The sequence below is a fragment of the Bombyx mandarina genome, chromosome 15, assembly GCF_030267445.1.
Source record: "Bombyx mandarina strain Sakado chromosome 15, ASM3026744v2".
In the NCBI taxonomy this organism is placed as follows: domain Eukaryota; kingdom Metazoa; phylum Arthropoda; class Insecta; order Lepidoptera; family Bombycidae; genus Bombyx; species Bombyx mandarina.
In genome coordinates this window covers 1838103-1858366 of record NC_143221.1, presented here as the reverse complement: position 1 = coordinate 1858366, position 20264 = coordinate 1838103, and the positions used below count along the sequence as shown (strand labels likewise).

At 31.4% G+C, this 20264-nt stretch overlaps 2 protein-coding genes and 1 long non-coding RNA gene across 6 annotated transcripts; 2 read left to right on the top strand and 1 right to left on the bottom strand.

The window, feature by feature from the left end:
• Window positions 1-502: 502 nt before the first annotated feature.
• CkIIbeta (casein kinase II subunit beta) lies at window positions 503-6646 on the top strand. 4 transcript variants are annotated; one of them, XM_028173765.2, is made up of 8 exons: window positions 503-769; window positions 1020-1095; window positions 1169-1271; window positions 1506-1605; window positions 2682-2773; window positions 3865-4054; window positions 4351-4445; window positions 6343-6646. In XM_028173765.2, exons 2-8 carry the CDS (start codon window positions 1024-1026, stop codon window positions 6372-6374), a joined length of 684 nt encoding a protein of 227 aa, XP_028029566.1. In that variant the 5' UTR covers window positions 503-769; window positions 1020-1023; the 3' UTR covers window positions 6375-6646. The 4 variants fall into 4 exon arrangements, with proteins under 4 accessions (XP_028029566.1, XP_089589263.1, XP_028029564.1 ...); XM_089733137.1 differs by having other exon boundaries at window positions 510-769; window positions 1521-1605; XM_028173763.2 differs by having other exon boundaries at window positions 722-897.
• On the bottom strand, window positions 6598-18964 carry LOC114242566 (uncharacterized). The gene is made up of 3 exons (XM_089733134.1): window positions 18900-18964; window positions 8173-8255; window positions 6598-7803 (listed from the first exon to the last, which is right to left on the bottom strand). The coding sequence occupies exons 2-3, from the start codon at window positions 8224-8226 to the stop codon at window positions 6772-6774; spliced, it is 1086 nt and encodes a 361-aa protein (XP_089589260.1). The 5' UTR covers window positions 8227-8255; window positions 18900-18964; the 3' UTR covers window positions 6598-6771.
• Window positions 14803-17321, top strand: LOC149501406 (uncharacterized). The gene is made up of 4 exons (XR_016324170.1): window positions 14803-14900; window positions 15077-15148; window positions 15605-15725; window positions 15817-17321. It is a non-coding gene; the product is annotated as an uncharacterized LOC149501406 (long non-coding RNA).
• Window positions 18965-20264: the final 1300 nt, after the last annotated feature.

Genomic DNA, 20264 nt, shown 5'->3' with positions numbered 1-20264 from the left:
ACAGGTATGTCGAGGTTGATAACAATACTATTACCCAGTTGACCATTCCAGCGGAGCGCATTTAATTAAGTACCATTTTTTTATTATTGTAGCACCACTATAGAATTTGTATCCCCGAATTTTTAACTTTTGGAACAATAATGTACCGAAAATAAATAGTCGCTCGGTGGAAACGGATTCTTTCCCACACAGACGTCACTATTAAATGGTGGCCTACGACGAAACAAATACGCTAGGAAAGTTTTATTCTTCATTAAAATTTATTACAATATTAATATTTAACATAGGAGTTTAACAGTAACACATTACTGGATTTTTTACTAGAACCTCAGTGATTACTTAAGTGCAGCTCTTTTGTGCCATTTCTGCAACGTCTACAAGTTAGTTTTAAATTGTCACAAATATTAAACTGCTACCTCCATTATTAACAAACATCAATAAATAAAATATTGCAGTTCACGGGATTCGGTCCTTTTACACTTCTGTGAAAAAAGGTCATACACCACGAAATTTTCATATTACTTTATCATAGAGCAGCTTTTACTTACTATATGGTTTAAAGATGTGAAACACCGACCATTCGAGGAAAAAATTTGTGTGTGGACATGAAAATATAGAGATTAATATTTTTCTCAGATCATAGACTAGAGCATCGACAAAATCATTCTATTCATATTCCGTACGCACACACTGAAATTTGCAATTTCTCTCTCCCTCTTTCCAAGAGGTGTATCCTCCCGTCAAGCGTGGCTAATCAAGGCACGAAAAGGTGAGGTTTGTCGTCATTTTATCTCAATATTCCATGATAACTGCGAAAAAAATCGCATTAAATCTTTGCCAAATTCGTTAATTTACTGTGAAATTGTGAAAAACAGCTTTGAAGACATAAAATAACAGGTGATAACATAGGAATGCATAAAATTTGTTGTAACAGCAACGTGTGGCGGGTCTGAAGTTTTGATTGTATTTATGTGATTCTTTCGTCCCACATACCTAATTTAATATGATTGTTTTACCAGAAAAATGAGCAGCTCCGAGGAGGTATCTTGGATCGCTTGGTTTTGCACGCTTCGAGGCAATGAGTTTTTCTGTGAGGTGAGTCTCGACTATTCGATCGCTGTAATAAAATGTTACCTTATTGATCGTCATAATATTATATCTTGTGCAGGTTGACGAAGACTACATAAATGATAAATTTAATCTAACCGGCTTAAATGAGCAAGTTCCACATTATAGAGAGGCGCTGGACATGATTCTGGATCTGGAGCCAGGTGATCAGTTAACAATAATTTTCCTTCTCAACTTAATTGTAAAGTACTATTGAAAATCAAATATAAAATGAAAGTTGCAGACATTTTCTTGCATGCCATTATTTACATAGATTTCTCTAAAACAAAGAACTGTATGTTTCTACATGATTCTCATTTATGACATTCTGCATTCATCAGCATCATCATAAATGAGAATGTTGTATTGTAAATGTTCATTAAATCTAAATGTTTCAGATGATGACATTGAAGACAATCCAAATGAATCTGATCTGGTGGAACAAGCATCGGAGATACTATATGGATTGATACATGCCCGGTACATATTAACCAATAGGTGAGTTGCATTACATTGTATGTTAAGTATTGTCTTTAATACTTGTACTGTAGTATGAAAAAACAAATTATAAAAAAAAATAAGTGCATCAATGATGAATAATAGTAATGAGTACTCAAAAGGGGTCTTTACTAAATATTTACTTGAATAAGACTAGTCATTTCTTAACAGAAATTATTTTGGATTATAACTTATAATAATTATTTTTTAATTATTATTATAAGAACTTATTTTGGCATTATAGGTAAAATCTGATTTTAATTAAATGTAGTTAAATATGGTTATTTGCTAATTTAAACCTAAATCATTAATGTTTCAATATAACTTATAATTATTATTATTACTAGTATTACTACTATAAGAACTTATTTTGGCATTATAGGTAAAATCTGATTTTAATTAAATGTAGTTAAATATGGTCATTTGCTAATTTAAACCTAAAGCATTAATGTTTCAACCATATTTTTTTCAGATTTTTGTTGAAAGCATAAACTCTTGCCAAAAATTTTTTTTTTATATCCCAAGATAAGAACTTAACTTAAGCTACACTACATTTCCAATGCCACAGTCATATAACCCACTAGGGTTATTGTTGTAATAAAATTTCACAAATTTCTGGTACGAAAAAACTATAACAGTACAAGTCTACAGGTACTACTAGAAAAAATGGTTCCTATCTTTTTTTGTTTAGAAAATGGAATTTAAAAACTGGCTTGAAGAGTTACCAGAGTGCTTAGATATCAAAATTTGAATGCTACTTAACCCTTAAAGATGAGAAGTCAGTTTAAATTGCATAGTATATAGGACGGTCCCACTTACCAAACTGAAACACATTACTGCTCTGCAGCATAAATGGTGAGAGTTGGTGGTACCTGTGTGAACTCACAAGATGCACTGGCACTGTTATTCCTTCAGGGTGGTGGTAGTAATAGTTTAGATACGTAATTTATTTTAAAAAACAATTGGTACTTTCTTGCGGCGTATCAGGGCCAACATAATCACATAGCTCAATACAAGTACATCAGGTTTCAGGTCAAACCAACCATAACATCTTATATGTGTGTATTTGTTTGTAGGGGCATTAGTCAAATGTTGGATAAGTTCCAGTCTGGGGATTTTGGATATTGCCCACGTGTATATTGTGAATGCCAACCTATGCTGCCAATTGGTAAGTTTTAGAATTTTATATTTACATGACTGCAAAAGGAGGGTAATATTTTTTTACAGATTATCTATATATCATTGACTCTTTAGCACGATCTACCCTATCTATCTATCAGCTGACAATCATCCACTACTTGACAAAGGTCTTCCTCAGTACAACCTACCAACAACAAGTGTTAGTTGGTGATCTCTAGTATAACACTCTGAGAATGCTGCTTGCCCATTCTTCAGTGAGTCCCTTAGATCTCTTGTATGACACCCTAGAAAAGGTGTTGCTTTTCCATGTTGGTACCATACAGCCAAGCCAGCCAATCTGTGGCATGTTTCAAATACAGTCAAAACCGTTTACTGCGACATCGTTTAATACAACATGCCGGTTATAATAACCAAAAACAAAGGTCCCGGCTGAATGCCATATGACTGCCTTATTAAAAATATTGCTTTCTACGACATTGGTCATAACGACGTACTTCATAAAACGACCACATTTAACTTATATTTCGGAGAATTAGATCTGTTAGAACGACCGGCTAAGCTGTATTGTAAACAATTTGAATAGGTATCCACATTTGTCTTCAATGGCTTTTAAAATCAGGAAAGAAAACAATAGGATTTAGTTTAGTGTAGGGTCTTTTCTAATTCTTAGAAACAAAACACGTGCATGCAGTAGTCAAAGCCCGCTTCTTCATATCTCTTCAGTTAGTTTGTTACTTATCTATACACAAGACGCACCAAAACTTTGTGGTGTTATTCGTGATACTTTCAAAATGTCGCAAAGAAAAATAAAACAAATTAATATTGAAGAAAAATCGCGTATTATGTAAATATATTTTTCCAATAATTCCCTATCGATTTGTTTGTACTGGCACGATACACATTAAACATCACCGGTTGTTACGACTATCGGTTTTTACGACTGAATATGAGCGGTCCCTTCGATGTCGTTATAACAGATTTTGACTGTAATCACATATAAACCTGTTAGTCAGTTGAATATTATGCCCAAAGTGGGAATCAAACCCACGACTGTTGACCCACTACTGAGCGGGACTAACTTTTTAGAAGTTTCTGAATCTCTTCATTACCTTGATTTAGGTTTGTCGGACGTCCCCGCCGAAGCGATGGTGAAGCTGTACTGCCCGCGCTGCATGGACGTGTACACGCCCAAATCCTCGCGCCACCACCACACCGACGGCGCTTACTTCGGCACCGGCTTCCCGCACATGGTGTTCATGGTGCACCCCGATAAACGACCAAAACGACCTGCCTCTCAATTCGTACCAAGGTAAGCGAATTCTTTTCATTAATACAACTAAAATTCATAACAATTGTTTGGCATAACAGTCGTCCTATCTACTATGCAAATTATCACTCACATTGTTGCATTATATTAAAAATGAAGATACCCACCCATCTCTTCTCAATTTACACAATACCACTACCACTGAAGGCAGAATCTACCATGAGAACATGATAAATGTGTAAAACATCAATAATTTATACCTATTAATAGATTTAATTTATGTGGAGTAATTTTTCATAAGATAATTTCCTGTTGTTTATAGCTTTGTTTTCTTTCAGACTATACGGGTTCAAGATTCACCCGCTCGCCTACCAAATTCAGCAGGCGGCTGCGAACTCCAAGCCGCCGCAGCGCAGCCTGTCGTACAACAACGGTAAACGTTAGGCCTCAGCCGCGCCGACTCAACACACATCGCGGAACATTTTGGATCCGATCGTAAATGTTGCAGTCGGAATCACGTACATTTAATTGTCCTTAGGAATAGGAACTATAATGTTAAGATATTGATAAGAATTTCTAAAAATATACGAGCATGGGTAACGCAACGTTATATAAAATGGGATTAATTTTTTCAATAAAATTTATTGTTATTTAACTTTACTTCATAAATATGTATTAATAACATGAAGTTGAATAGAGATGTTTCTAGTAATTTGTGTTAGTTTCAATCATATTCGAGATTATGTGATTAGACACTTTGCTATAACTAAAGAAACAATAGAAACAAATATTACTGCACAATAAAAAAAAAATATCTATCTTACTTTTTATAAATAAGGCTTTGTTAATTTCAGTTTGGCCAATAATTCGAATCTTTATTTCGGTCCAAAATGTTCCGCCTACGATATATTACGATAAACGCCAATATGAAGTAATAACCCGAAAGCCTGCATAATCAAAGGAACACATTAGTCTTCGAATAAAAAATAACGTTTGCAGCCTAGTTGGAGGATCATAACATAATAACTAAGAGCTATTTTGATTTAACGCATAACCATAATTCATTTTAAACCGAATTCACCGCGCCCAAACTATATTTTAGGCCTGACGACAAATTGATACTAGGCGGCACGTTTCTGCACACCGATAGCCACCACATATGGCTTTTTAGTTTAGTACTAGAACCCGCAATCTGCCGCAAACTTCACAGACCGTTCATTTTCGTCAGACACTCTGTAGGATTTTAGACTAGATCTAGACATGTTTTTCGTACATGTACGCTGGTGGTAGCCAAAAGGGCTATTCCAGCTATGCGTGAACGGGGATCTAGACACTAGAATAAAATGTTAAATTACGAATAAATCTTTACCTAAAAAGTTAATTTAGGAGGGTAGCTTCCTTGAATAAAAATCAAAAAATGTCAAGCCAACACGGCTGATTTAAAATAATAATATTCTTTAAAAACAAAAACAAGTTTTTTTAACTTCACAAACTTAGATATTGCTCCTACAAAACAAATGTGATTGCATTATTAGTTAATACATTAAAACATATATTTTTTTATTTATTCCACATGGCAAGTAATTATTGGAGCGTTGTTATTCCACTCTATAACAACGTCAATAACAAGAGTGGCACAGGCTGTTTCTGTATTCACTAATTATATATAAATCAGTTCTTATTGATTAGTTTGTAGTATTTTGTTTAAAATGGTTTTAAACACAAATTGTCCTGATAGTAAACGCTTGATGTGTTATATTTTCAAATAATCTTGTATCTCAAATCATTACAGGATAGTTCATTGCATAAAAATATGAGCCTAGATTTGGTATAATTCAGGTAGCCTTTTGTACTCAACATGTAGAATATATTTTGACTCATTGCACACTGTCTCATCTTTTTTTTTATACTTTTGGGTAAATTTTATAATTTTTAGTTTTATTTTTTATATCAGGATTAGTAGGATGAATAAAATAGGTACATATTGGAGCAGTCCATATTATCCACGGGGGGTTTTATGCATTATTTTGCCCTTGTATTGGTTCCAATTATCAATAAATATTAAGATTATTATTGGCATTTTTCTTGCTTCCCCTTGCATGTCAACCATCCTTCTGCTATTCATAGATAAAAGCACTTACCTTGGTAACTTGTATAGAATAAACTAAATAAAGCTACATGTTTAGTTTTTTTTAAAAGGTTCCAAATTCGAAATTGAGCAAAACATATTTATATTGATGTTTTAAATAAATGAAACTAGCAATAAACTAATTAACAATACGAAATATGCCGAACTAACATTTTAATAAGAAAATGTTTGTTTGCTGCAGAAACGAAGACATCAAGTAACATTCCAAAATGATTTAATAAACGACGTGAGCTCAGCAGACGGCCAGTGACGCCGGCAGCCACTGACATACAATATGCTGACAGCTGTATTCTTAAAATAATTGTATTATTATCTTTATTTACATTTTATAATGTTAAACATATTTCAAGCTAAAGTTTATTTTACGTTTCTGTAATTAATGTTTTTGTTAATGTTCTTTCTATTTGTGTAAATAGGTTTTTAATAATGAAATAACTTTTGACAATAATATTGTCCTTTATTACATTAAATGGTTATACCACAAACTTGTCTTAGACAATAAAATATATTGACACTGCCACATACACATACTTTAAATTAATTTTATTAGAAGACCAGTAAATAAACAGAAAGTGGACACTTTCTAACAAAATAGGGTAAAAATTTAGGCCTAGTCTTCATCAACAAGGTAAGTGAAAAGTTCTCTTACTAATTCTGCATTAGTGATGTCTTTGAAGGTGTTTACTTTTAAAGTATCTTTGTTCTTTTTAATGAACTTTAGCGACTCTGCCTTCAAATAATTAGAATCGTACATATCTGCCATTGCTAATATATAGAATGCATTTTCTATTGTCAGCTGTTCAGCAAGTGCACACTGAGAAAGATGTCTTAAGCCTTTTAGATTGTATCTGTCAGCTATCATTAGCAGGTTGACAAAGTCGGCATTTTCTATATTTTTTAGGTAACCAGTATATAGATATTCTATCAAGTATTTCAAATCTTCTGCAGTCACGTCTACAAGTTTTACCAACTGCTTCTGACTCTCAATTGTCTCTTCCCTGAACATAGCTTTGAATACATCACTATGTGCAGCCAGAATGGCTTTATGCACTCTGAATTTTTCTCCATCTTCAGACACTAAAGTAAAATCTGCATCCTCCAAATTTTTGAGTAATCCTTCAAAAGTATGAACTGTTAACAATTTATCAAAAACATTCAGATTCAGTATTTTCGGACTGGGAAATGCAATGGCTATGTATAGGGATTTATTTTTCATGAATCCAACATCAAGATTAGAGAAATTGTATGTGCTTACATATTCTAAGCAACCTAGCTCTGGTTCACCTTCAATTTGTGTGGAATGACTGTTTTCTCTGGTGTTTTCAAATTTATATTCCTTTAGTGACTTGGTTAACCGGACCATTTTTTGTTTTTTGTCAATTTCCATTTCACTGCCATGACTAATACTTATAGAGAATGATCCTTCACAATATCTTTGGATGAATATATGCAGCAGGAATATATCGCCTACTTGTTCTGTTTTACTTGTAAACCAAAAATCTGGTAAATCCTCTAAATAATATGTACCTCCAATGTCATAATAATTAGGCCTGTGGAATTTCTGATAAACATTTTCAATACAGAGCCATTTTGCATCGCATGTTTTACAAGAACGATGGCCCAAAACTATATCTCTATTTTCCTGTGAAATTAAAGACAAAATTTTAACAAAAAAGAAAATTAAACAAAAAAGGCTGAGTAGCATAAATTGAGATCAACGCATGCAATATGCATTACGAAAGAAAACTTAATAATGACTGCTCAGAAATTCATAAACTTGAAATGGAAACCACATGAGAAACACTAGTCAGATAAGAAAGAATCATATAAAATGTTTACTCGGAAAATAGTTCTGAGGTAGCACATAAAAAATAGAAGAATTGAGAACCTCGTTTTTTTAGTCGGTAAAAATTTCGTTGAATCATGCAATCATTGCACGTCAAACTAGCTCGCACATTTCATTCTATAAAAACAAATTATTGTTTTTGTTACAATGACACACACAACTTACTTCTTTAGGAATACCAGTAGACGATGTTTGGGCTTCGTTATTTAATTGCTCCATTTTCTCGTTTACTCACTAAAAATTGGGTTCAGGGGGGTGCAACCATAGATTATACACTTAATACATAGATTATACACTTAATATATTAGAGATAGATGCGCAACTCTCATTTTTATTTTTGCTTTAGTTAAAGCCCGGTCCAGCAGGCGTCGCTACGGTCGATTATTAGTCTCCCTACCCCCCACCAGGTGGCTTTTTTAGTAATTTTAATATTTTTCATAACTCTCTTTATGAAAAAATCTTATCGTTTAGAATCGCTGAAATTCCCGGTAGTACTTATGAGATATTAAGGAATGTTTGATTGTGTTCAGCATTCTAATCGATAAGATCTTTTCATACAGAGAGAAAACAGTTTTTTAAAATAAAAAGCTGTAATTCTCTGTAAGCTATTTAATTTCCCTATATTACAAACAATTTTCTGTTAAAAGATTGTATGAACGTACAATTGTATAAAATTTCGAATAACAATAACTCCTCTAGATTAATCCTACTAGCGTACTTATTAACATTAAATCGAAAGTTATCTAAAAGTCAATTAAGTCTAGATAATCAAATCATTCAATGTCAATTAAGTCATTTGTGCGAAATATAAACATGTCAGCTTTTCATTACAAACATAGTAGACAATTTGAATTAAATTTAATAAATTTGTTTCTTAACGATAGCAATTCTTGCTTAAAGTTGATCGTGACAGATCATGACTTTGTATGAAAATATTACATTTATAAACACTACCTATGCTTCGTCATACAATAATTGTCATTTAAACTAGCATTGTAGAGATAATACACACACTAAAGTGAATACTAAATTATTCTTAGCATTCTTATAAACATTTAGAAATTTAAGAAACGATTAACCCACAATCATGTTCATAACATGTGACATTCTGTTCTGCACAAACGTTTTCTTGCATGATTTGAAAAACAAAAAAAAACAAAAAATGTTTAAAAAATGTAATGATGATTTAAAGTACTCTTAAATATTGATAGTTTGTACTTAATGACGCTTATAGTAATCTTAGACATGATTACAATAGTTATACTTTTATTCCCTATCTAAATTATTTCTATTCTGACGTTTCTGATGCTTTAGCTTTGGTAATACTAGATGAAACAAACAGCAGATTGAAAGAAAATCATCTTAAAGTTAATTACATTCATTACAAACCATTAGTTTGCATTTTGTTACAAAAGAAACTGATGTTCGTTACATGCAAATGAATTATAAACATACACATGCAAACATAAAATGTAAATTTATCTTTTAATCCAAATTAAATGTACATTAATATTACATCTAAATAATAGAAAGGGTTTCGAAAATTTTTATTGCACTCAACAGCAGACGAGCACGCAACCCGGCTCATGATAAGTGGTCACCAGTGCTTATAAACTTCAGCAGTGCCATAGGGGTTGCTGTCTATCACTTAAGTTTTAATAAATTATTAATATACTCAGTCACAAGCATATTGATTTCACATAATGAAAATGTAAGAAACATAATCATGTTTGGGCATTTTCATTTATATCTGCTCATACAGAAAAGACAACTTAGCAAACATATTCCACAGTTAATCTAAATAATTGCAAATAATGCTTTTGAAGACCGCTGACTTTTGATCATTAATTAAAATCATCTTCTCGTAGAATGTACAAAAGGTTATTTACAAATATTTATATCAGTATTTTCATATATTACTAACTTACTAATTACAACTATTCAAACATAATATTATAACTATAAGAACTAAACAACCTATTTTAAAACAAAATTGGCATCAATCTAGTTCTTATGAACTATTTCAATTATTAATTTATAAATTATAAACATATTTAAAAAAAATTAAGATCCTTCAGAGTTCACGTTCCTTGCTGAATCAGTTTCTCTTCTGAAACGGAGAAACAACGTATCTTAAGTATGTAACAAATATTTAAAAAATACGACCATGAAAAATTTAGTGTTAATGTAATCATACTTACAAATTAATATATTACATAACACGTTCTGGTTCAAATATAATGCATCAATCTTTTCATGTTTCAGATATTTTAGTGCTCCTTATAATTTTTCCATAAAATTTTGTCATTATCAAACCTTTGTCTACAAAAATAAAAACATTATTTTATATTGGGTAGAAGAATGAACGTGGTCACAGGCCACTTGGTGTAACTTGGTTATCAAACACCAGGAAACAAAACGTGAATGCCATCATCTAACTTTGGATGTGAGATCAATTGTGCTGTATTTTATTTAAACAGGAAAGCATGACTGATTGATCATTCCAAAAAACTAGTTCGGGCCCACTTGACAATAAGCATATAATACGCTGAGTTGCAAAACATAAATACTTCCACCCACTCGAGACAATTTTATTATCTGAGGTGTGTGTGTGATAGTACGAGACTTAATACAGACTGTTTTGATCAAAACTTAACATATATGATAGCTAGGCAGCAGAAATAGGAAGGACCATTAGTTGGTGCTAATTCATTTAATTATATTATGAATAATAATTCTGTTAGCAAATAATATACCGGGAAAATAGTGTAAACTCACCGTTATCAAGGCATCCGAAATAGCATTTCATTTTCGATCTTCGAGGCATGCTGATTTTTAATAATAAACTTTCTGTAAGAAATGAAAATAGTTACACAGGCTTACGAAACGCTAACGAAGAAAAAAGTATTGGAGCCAAGTTATGTCTAAAGAGAATTCCAAACAGAATTTCTCAATGTCTAATCGTCTAATATTCTCATAAAGCTAAAAGTTGCTCTAAATTAATACTACAACGTAAAATAACTCACACCAAGACCAAAAAAAAACGATTTAAAAAATTAAAGCGTTACGACATTTTGAAAACTTTTTTTTTTTGAGATTGTTTTACGGCCCTGGAATTTTGAAAACTTCAAAGCAGTGTTTCCACTTACGTTTTTTTTACCACATTTTACCCTAGTTTCTTTTGAATTTATCCCTAAAATTTCCTAAACAACTTTCATAAATCCTTTATATAGAAAGCATAAATAAAATACAGAAAATAAACCACAGCATATTATTTAATGTAGGTATATATAATATAAACGCCCCAGAAGATCATAGATCTATAGGATTAGAATTTTCAAAGAAGTCGACGCATTGCTTTTATATTCTTTTGCTGCACGCAACCTAACACTGTTCGGTTCTAAAATTGCAATTGTTTGCTGGCAAAGTTGGGAACTTTCTATGAAGCAAGCCGTTCAGGGTTACATTAGAAAGCCTGGTTCTTTTGTCAGTTTTTACATTTGAGAATACTGAATAATCTTTCCACCTCAGTCTTTGAAGAAGGAACTGCTAGCAAAAGTGAAATGACAATTACAAGGTTTTCGTAAATGAAATTACCATGATAATCTTTCATGGTACATGAAGTACCTGTATATTACAATACAAGTAAGTTCTAGTGACATCAACGAAAATAGGTAAATAAAAATTTGGCGGATTATACTTATTGGGATTCTGGGGAATCCCTAAGAAAAAAGCAGTGGCTTAATCTATGATTTACTTTACTAGAGGGTTACTGTTGAATCAAACCTTCTTTTTATTTTTTATACACAGCTCTGTTTTATTCTTTTACTTGTCAACTCGACTTAATGTCATTCTCTCTCCATAAAATAAAATGTTCATTGTTTTACTTTAATTATCGTTTATTTTAAAATTCACAACAGTTACTAGTATAGGCTTTGCTTTTTACCCCGAAATATCCTAAATCCTGGTATTTTTTAAATTGTCTTTATCATCCAAAATATCAGCTATTTTTCCCTAAAAAAGGGAGAATTCCCTAAAAGTGGAAGCACTGCTTCAAAGTACGCTAACATTTTTTATTGAGTCAGAACTCGTATCTGCCATCTAGTGAGTTTATTAGTTCATTAAGGCCAAAACGTTTCAAAAATGACCTCGCCGGTTCCTAAAGATGACGCTAGTTGAATGTTCTTTTTCTTTGTATGGGAGTTGCACAGGTGAATGAAGTTAGCCCCTCAAAAAAATTTTTTTTTCCTATTTTATACTTATTTTCTATTAATTCGTTTGTTCATCATTTGTTCATGATTGTTCACTGTTAATAATTGTTTGTTCTGCATTTATTTATTTAAAAAAAATATTTAAAAATATACCTACAAGTTAGCCCCTCTAATGCAATTTTTAATATTTTTTCATCCTTAATGACTCGTAAATATTCATTTTCGATTGTTCTTATATAAAACACGTTTGTTCTCTTTCGAAATTACTCGTTTTTTGTTTAATTTACTATTTTTATTAGTTGAATAAATGTATGCAAAATATGTGTACTACGCATGCGTCAACTATAATGCCTAAACTTTCTACGCGGTTTTAATCGTGAAAAAAAAAAACAAATATGAATCCTGAAGGAGCAATTAATTGGTATACAGTTTAATTAAAAAAATTAAAAAATAAATAAATGAAATAATGTGCATTGGCGTTAAGTTACACCAAATACATTTTTTCCATCCTCTTACCTATCGTATTAAAATGTTATTTTACTAATGTTAGGAATATAATTTCGACTGTGTAAAAAAGTTATTATAATGTATACCTATATTATCTCTTGAAAGATAAATAATGAACATATTTACTTATTTGTTTATATTACCTATGTGAACTCCCTATCTTTTTTAAACCTTCATAACGATAAGTAGGAGGATGGAAAAAATGTATTTGGTCTAATTTAACGCCAATGCACATTATTTCATTTATTTATTTTTTAATTTTTTTAATTAAACTGTATACCAATTAATTGCTCCTTCAGGATTTATATTTGTTTTTTTTTTCACGATTAAAACCGCGTAGAAAGTTTAGGCATTATAGTTGACACATGCGCAGTACACATTTTGCATACATTTATTCAACTAATAAAAATAGTAAATTAAACAAAAAACGAGTAATTTCGAAAGAGAACAAACGTGTTTTATATAAGAACAATCGAAAATGAATATTTACTAGTCATTAAGGATGAAAAAATATTAAAAATTGCATTAGAGGGGCTAACTTGTAGGTATATTTTTAAATATTTTTTTTAAATAAATAAATGCAGAACAAACAATTATTAACAGTGAACAATCATGAACAAATGATGAACAAACGAATTAATAGAAAATAAGTATAAAATAGGAAAAAAAAATGTTTTTGAGGGGCTAACTTCATTCACCTGAGTTGCACCCCCCTGGGTGCAACTCCCATACAAAGGAAAATAACATACAACTAGCGTCATCTTACTCCTGTGGCGACGTCATTTTTGTAACTTTTAGGCATTAATGATCTAATAAACTCACTAGATGGCAGATATGAGTTCTGACTCAATAAAAAATGTAGCGTACTTTGAAGCAGTGCTTCCACTTTTAGGGAATTCTCCCTTTTTTAGGGAAAAATAGCTGATATTTTGGATGATAAAGACAATTTAAAAAATACCAGGATTTAGGATATTTCGGGGTAAAAAGCAAAGCCTATACTAGTAACTGTTGTGAATTTTAAAATAAACGATAATTAAAGTAAAACAATGAACATTTTATTTTATGGAGAGAGAATGACATTAAGTCGAGTTGACAAGTAAAAGAATAAAACAGAGTTGTGTATAAAAACTATAAAGGTTTGATTCAACAGTAACCCTCTAGTAAAGTAAATCATAGATTAAGCCACTGCTTTTTCTTAGGGATTCCCCAGAATCCCATTAAGTATAATCCGCCAAATTTTTATTTACCTATTTTCGTTGATGTCACCAGAACTTACTTGTATTGAACAGGTACTTCATGTACCATGAAAGATTATCATGGTAATTTCATTTACGAAAACCTTGTAATTGTCATTTCACTTTTGCTAGCAGTTCCTTCTTCAAAGACTGAGGTGGAAAGATTATTCAGTGTTCTCAAATGTAAAAACTGACAAAAGAAACAGGCTTTCTAATGAAACCCTGAACGGCTTGCTTCATAGAAAGTTCCCAACTTTGCCAGCAAACAATTGCTCAATTTTAGAACCGAACAGTGTTAGGTTGTGCAGCAAAAGAATATAAAAGCAATGCGTCGACTTCCTTGAAAATTCTAATCCTATAGATCTATGATCTTCTGGGGGCGTTTATATTATATATACCTACATTAAATAATATGCTGTGGTTTATTTTCTGTATTTTATTTACGCTTTCTATATGAGTCGTCTATTATCAAAGGTGGCAATCTGTGCATTTGGACAAAAAAAATTTATTGATATGTCAATACAGATTTATTTGAATATAATCGTCTCCTTCAAAGAATACGGTTCAAAACCTGCATTAAATAAAGGTTAATAGTTAACCTGTTATTTATCTAAGATGTCGTTCCGAAGAGTTTTGTGACTGCCAATGGAATATAAAGTCAATAATTCGTTTTTCTGATTTACCAATCATTGTCCAAAAGTCAGATTGCCGGCTTTGATAATAGTCGACTCATATAAAGGATTTATGAAAGTTGTCTAGGAAATTTTAGGGTAAATTCAAAAGAAACTAGGGTAAAATGTGTTAAAAAAAACGTAAGTGGAAACACTGCTTTGAAGTTTTCAAAATTCCAGGGCCGTAAAACAATCTCAAAAAAAAAAAAAAAGTTTTCAAAATGTCGTAACGATTTAATTTTTTAAATCGTTTTTTTTTTTGTCTTGGTGTGAGTTATTTTACGTTGTAGTATTAATTTAGAGCAACTTTTAGCTTTATGAGAATATTAGACGATTAGACATTGAGAAACTCTGTTTTGAATTCTCTTTAGACATAACTTGGCTCCAATACTTTTTTCTTCGTTAGCGTTTCGTAAGCCTGTGTAACTATTTTCATTTCTTACAGAATGTTTATTATTAAAAATCAGCATGCCTCGAAGATCGAAAATGAAATGCTATTTCGGATGCCTTGATAACGGTGAGTTTACACTATTTTCCCGGTATATTATTTGCTAACATAATTATTATTCATAATATAATTAAATGAATTAGCACCAACTAATGGTCCTTCCTATTTCTGCTGCCTAGCTATCATATATGTTAAGTTTTGATCAAAACAGTCGGTATTAAGTCTCGTACTATCACACACACACCTCAGATAATAAAATTGTCTCGAGTGGGTGGAAGTATTTATGTTTTGCAACTCAGCGTATTATATGCTTATTGTCAAGTGGGCCCGAACTAGTTTTTTGGAATGATCAATCAGTCATGCTTTCCTGTTTAAATAAAATACAGCACAATTGATCTCACATCCAAAGTTAGATGATGGCATTCACGTTTTGTTTCCTGGTGTTTGATAACTAAGTTACACCAAGTGGCCTGTGACCACGTTCATCCTTCTACCCAATATAAAATAATGTTTTTATTTTTGTAGACAAAGGTTTGATAATGACAAAATTTTATGGAAAAATTATAAGGAGCACTAAAATGTCTGAAACATGAAAATATTGATGCACTATATTTGAACCAGAACGTGTTATGTAATATATTAATTTGTAAGTAAGATTACATTAACACTAAATTTTTCATGGTCGTATTTTTTCAATATTTGTTACATACTTAAGATACTTTGTTTCTCCGTTTCAGAAGAGAAACTGATTCAGCAAGGAACGTGAACTCTCAAGGGATCTTAATTTTTTTTAAATATGTTTATAATTGATAAATTAATAATTGAAATAGTTCATAAGAACTAAATTGATGCCAATTTTGTTTTAAAATAGGTTGTTTAGTTCTTATAGTTATAGTATTACGTTTGAATAGTTGTAATTAGTAAGTTAGTAATATATGAAAATACTGATATAAATTTTTGTAAATAACCTTTTGTAAATTCTACGAGAAGATGATTTTAATTAATAATCAAAAGTCAACGGTCTTTAAAAGCATTATTTGCAATTATTTAGATTTACTGTGGAATATATTTGCTAAGTTGTGTTTTCTGTATGAGCAGATATAAATGAAAATGCCCAAACATGATTATGTTTCTTACATTTTCATTATGTGAAATCAATATGCTTGTGACTGAGTATATTAATAATTTATTAAAACTTAAGTGATAGACAGCAACCCCTATGGCACTGCTGAAGTTTATAAGCACTGGTGACCACTTATCATGGGCCGGGTTGCGTGCTCGTCTGCTGTTGAGTGCAATAAAAATTTTCGAAACCCTTTCTATTATTTAGATGTAATATTAGTGTACATTTAATTTGGATTAAAAGATAAATTTACATTTTATGTTTGCATGTGTATGTTTATAATTCATTTGCATGTAACGAACACCAGTTTCTTTTTTAACAAAATGTAAACTAATGGTTTGTAATGAATGTAATTAACTTTAAGATGATTTTCTTTCAATCTGCTGTTTGTTTCATCTAGTATTACCAAAGCTAAAGCATCAGAAACGTCAGAATAGAAATAATTTAGATAGGGAATAAAAGTATAACTAATGTAATCATGTCTAAGATTACTAAGCGTCATTAAGTACAAACTATCAATATTTAAGAGTACTTTAAATCATCATTACATTTTTTAAACATTTTTTGTTTTTCAAATCATGTAATAAAACGTTTGTGCAGAACAAAATGTCACATGTTATGAACATGATTGTGGGTTAATCGTTTCTTAAAGTTCTAAATGTTTATAAGAATGCTAAGAATAATTTAGTATTCACTTTAGTGTGTGTATTATCTCTACAATGCTAGTATAAATGACAATTATTGTATGACGAAGCATAGGTAGTGTTTATAGATGTAATATTTTCATACAAGGTCATGATCTGTCACGATCAACTTTAAGCAAGAACTGCTATAGTTAAGAAACAAATTTATTAAATTTAATTCAAATTGTCTACTATGTTTGTAATGGAAAGCTGACATGTTTATATTTCGCACAAATGACTTAAGTGACATTGAATGATTTGATTATCTAGACTTAATTAACTTTTAGATAACTTTCGATTTAATGTTATTAAGTACTCTAGTAGGATTAATCTAGAGGAGTTATTGTTATTCGAAATTTTATACAATTGTACGTTCATACTATCTTTTAACAGTAAATTGTTTGTAATATAGGGAAATTAAATAGCTTACAGAGAATTACAGCTTTTTATTTAAAAAAACTGTTTTCTCTCTGTATGAAAAGGTCTTATCGATTAGAATGCTGAACACAATCAAACGTTCTTTAATATTTCATAAGTACTACCGGGAATTTCAGCGATTCTAAACGATAAGATTTTTTCATAAAGAGAGTTAATTATAAAAAATATTAAAATTACTAAAAAAGCCACCTGGTGGGGGGTAGGGAGACTAATAATCGACAGCAGCGACGCCTGCTGTCCTGGGCTCTAACTAAAGCAAAAATAAAAATGAGAGTTGCGCATAGGTGACTGAAGTTAGCCCCTCAAAAAAATTTTTCTTTCCTGTTTTCTACTTATTTTCTATTAATTCGTTTGTTCATAATTTGTTCTTGATTGTTCACTGTTAATAATTGTTTGTTCTGCATTTATTTATTTTTAAAAAATTATTAAAAATATATGTACAAGTTAGCCCCTCGAATGCAAATTTTTAATATTTTTTCGTCTTTAATGACTCGTAAATATTCATTTTCGATTGTTCTTATATAAAATACGTTTGTTCTCTTTCGAAATTACTCATTTTTTGTTTAATTAACTATTTGTATTAGTTGAATAAATGTATGCAAAATATGTGTACTGCGCATGCGTCAACTATAATGCCTCAACTTTCTACGCGGTTTTAATCGTGAAAAAAAAACAATTAAAAATCCTGAAGGACCAATTAATTGATATACAGTTTAATTAAAAAAATTAAAAAATAAATAAATGAAATATTGTGCATTCGCGTAAAGTTAGACCAAATACATTTTTTCCATCCTCTTACCTATCGTATTAAAATGTTATTTTACTAATGTTAGGAATTAGAAGAGAACCATTAGAGAATGTTACTAATGGTAGAAATTTCGACTGTGTAAAAAAGTTATTATAATGTATACCTACATTATCTCTTGAAAGATAAATAATGAACATATTTACTTATTTGTTTATATTACCTATGTGAACTCCCTATCTTTTTTATACCTTCATAGCGATAAGTAGGAGGATGGAAAAAATGTATTTGGTCTAACTTAACGCCAATGCACATTATTTCATTTATTTATTTTTTATTTTTTTTAATTAGACTGTATACCAATTAATTGCTCCTTCAGGATTTATATTTGTTTTTTTTTTCACGATTAAAACCGCGTAGAAAGTTTTGGCATTATAGTTGACGCATGCGCAGTACACATATTTTGCATACATTTATTCAACTAATAAAAATAGTAAATTAAACAAAAAACGAATAATTTCGAAAGAGAACAAACGTGTTTTATATAAGAACAATCGAAAATGAATATTTACGAGTCATTAAGGATGAAAAAATATTAAAAATTGCATTAGAGGGGCTAACTTGTAGGTATATTTTTAAATATTTTTTTTAAATAAATAAATGCAGAACAAACAATTATTAACAGTGAACAATCATGAACCAATGATGAACAAACGAATTAATAGAAAATAAGTATAAAATAGGAAAAACAATTTTTTTTGAGGGGCTAACTTCATTCACCTGTTGCGCATCTATCTCAAATATATTAAGTGTATAATCTATGATTGGGTTTGTAGTAGTAGTAGTTCTATTTTTTCAACTGGAAAGGCAAAGGTATCACAGCATACAACCTATTTTTTATATACTTAGTCTGGCCATAAATACTATTACAATTTAAATAAACAAAATATTACATTTGAATTTGGAATTTGTCATTTTTATAATAATATGATTGCTCATTGAGTTTTCTCATTTTGGCGCCAATACATTGCACAATATTTTTCGATATTAAAATGGAGTGGGGTGATAAAGAGAACCGAATCGCTGTGATTGCATTACACAAAGTAGGCATTCCCGATCCTGCGGAAAGAATGGAAAGCAGTCGACGTCGCCCAAAACACGACGAACCCGTCGCTTGCGACGAAGGGCTCGACGAGCAAATTAACCCTCAGACACAGCCCACTGAGTTTCTCGCCGGATCTTCTCAGTGGGTCGCGTTTCTGATCCGGTGGTAGATTCTGCGAAACACGGCTCTTGCTAGGGTTCGTGTTAGCAACGTTGTAAGGTTTGAGCCCCGTGAGCTCACCTACTAGTTAAGGTTACGCTGGAATAGCCTCTCAAGGCTACCAGCTTAGGTAGGATAAAAAAAAAAAACAAAGTAGGTATGGAGCCAAATGCAATTTTTAAAACTCTCCATACGCTTGGTATTAGTAAAATGTTTGTGTACCGGGCTATTAATAGGTGCAATGAGACCTCCTCTGTTTGTGACAGAAAAAGATCTGGCAGTCTACGTAGTGTTCGTACGAAAAAGGTGGTCAAAGCAGTAAGGGAAATAATTTGAAGAAATCCTGTCCGAAAGCATAAGATTTTATCTTGGGAGATGAAGATAGCACCTAGGACCATGTCGCGTATTTTAAAAGATGACTTTGGACTTGCAGCCTATAAGAGACGTACTGGTCATTTCTTAACTGATAATTTAAAAGAGAATAGGTTGGTAAAATCGAAACAACTACTGAAGCGGTACGCAAAGGGAGGTCAGGGAAAAAATTTGTTTACGGATGAGAAATTTTTTACAATTAAGCAACATTTAAACAAACAAAATGACCGTATTTATGCTCAAAGCTCTAAGGAAGCTTCCCAATTAGTCGACAGAGTGCAACGTGGGCACTATCCGAGTTCAGTGACGGTTTGGTGGGCTATTCACTATGAAGGAGTGACTGGGCCATACTTTTGTGAAAAAGGTATCAAAACATCGGCACAAGTGTATCAAGATTACCATCAAGAGTACCATTCTTGAGAAGGTAGTGAAGCCATTAACAACACCATGTTCAATAATCAAAAATGGTCCTTCCAGCAAGACTCGGCGCCAGGTCATAAAGCTCGGTCTACGCAGTCTTGGTTGGAAACGAACGTTTCGGACTTCATCAGAGCTGAAGA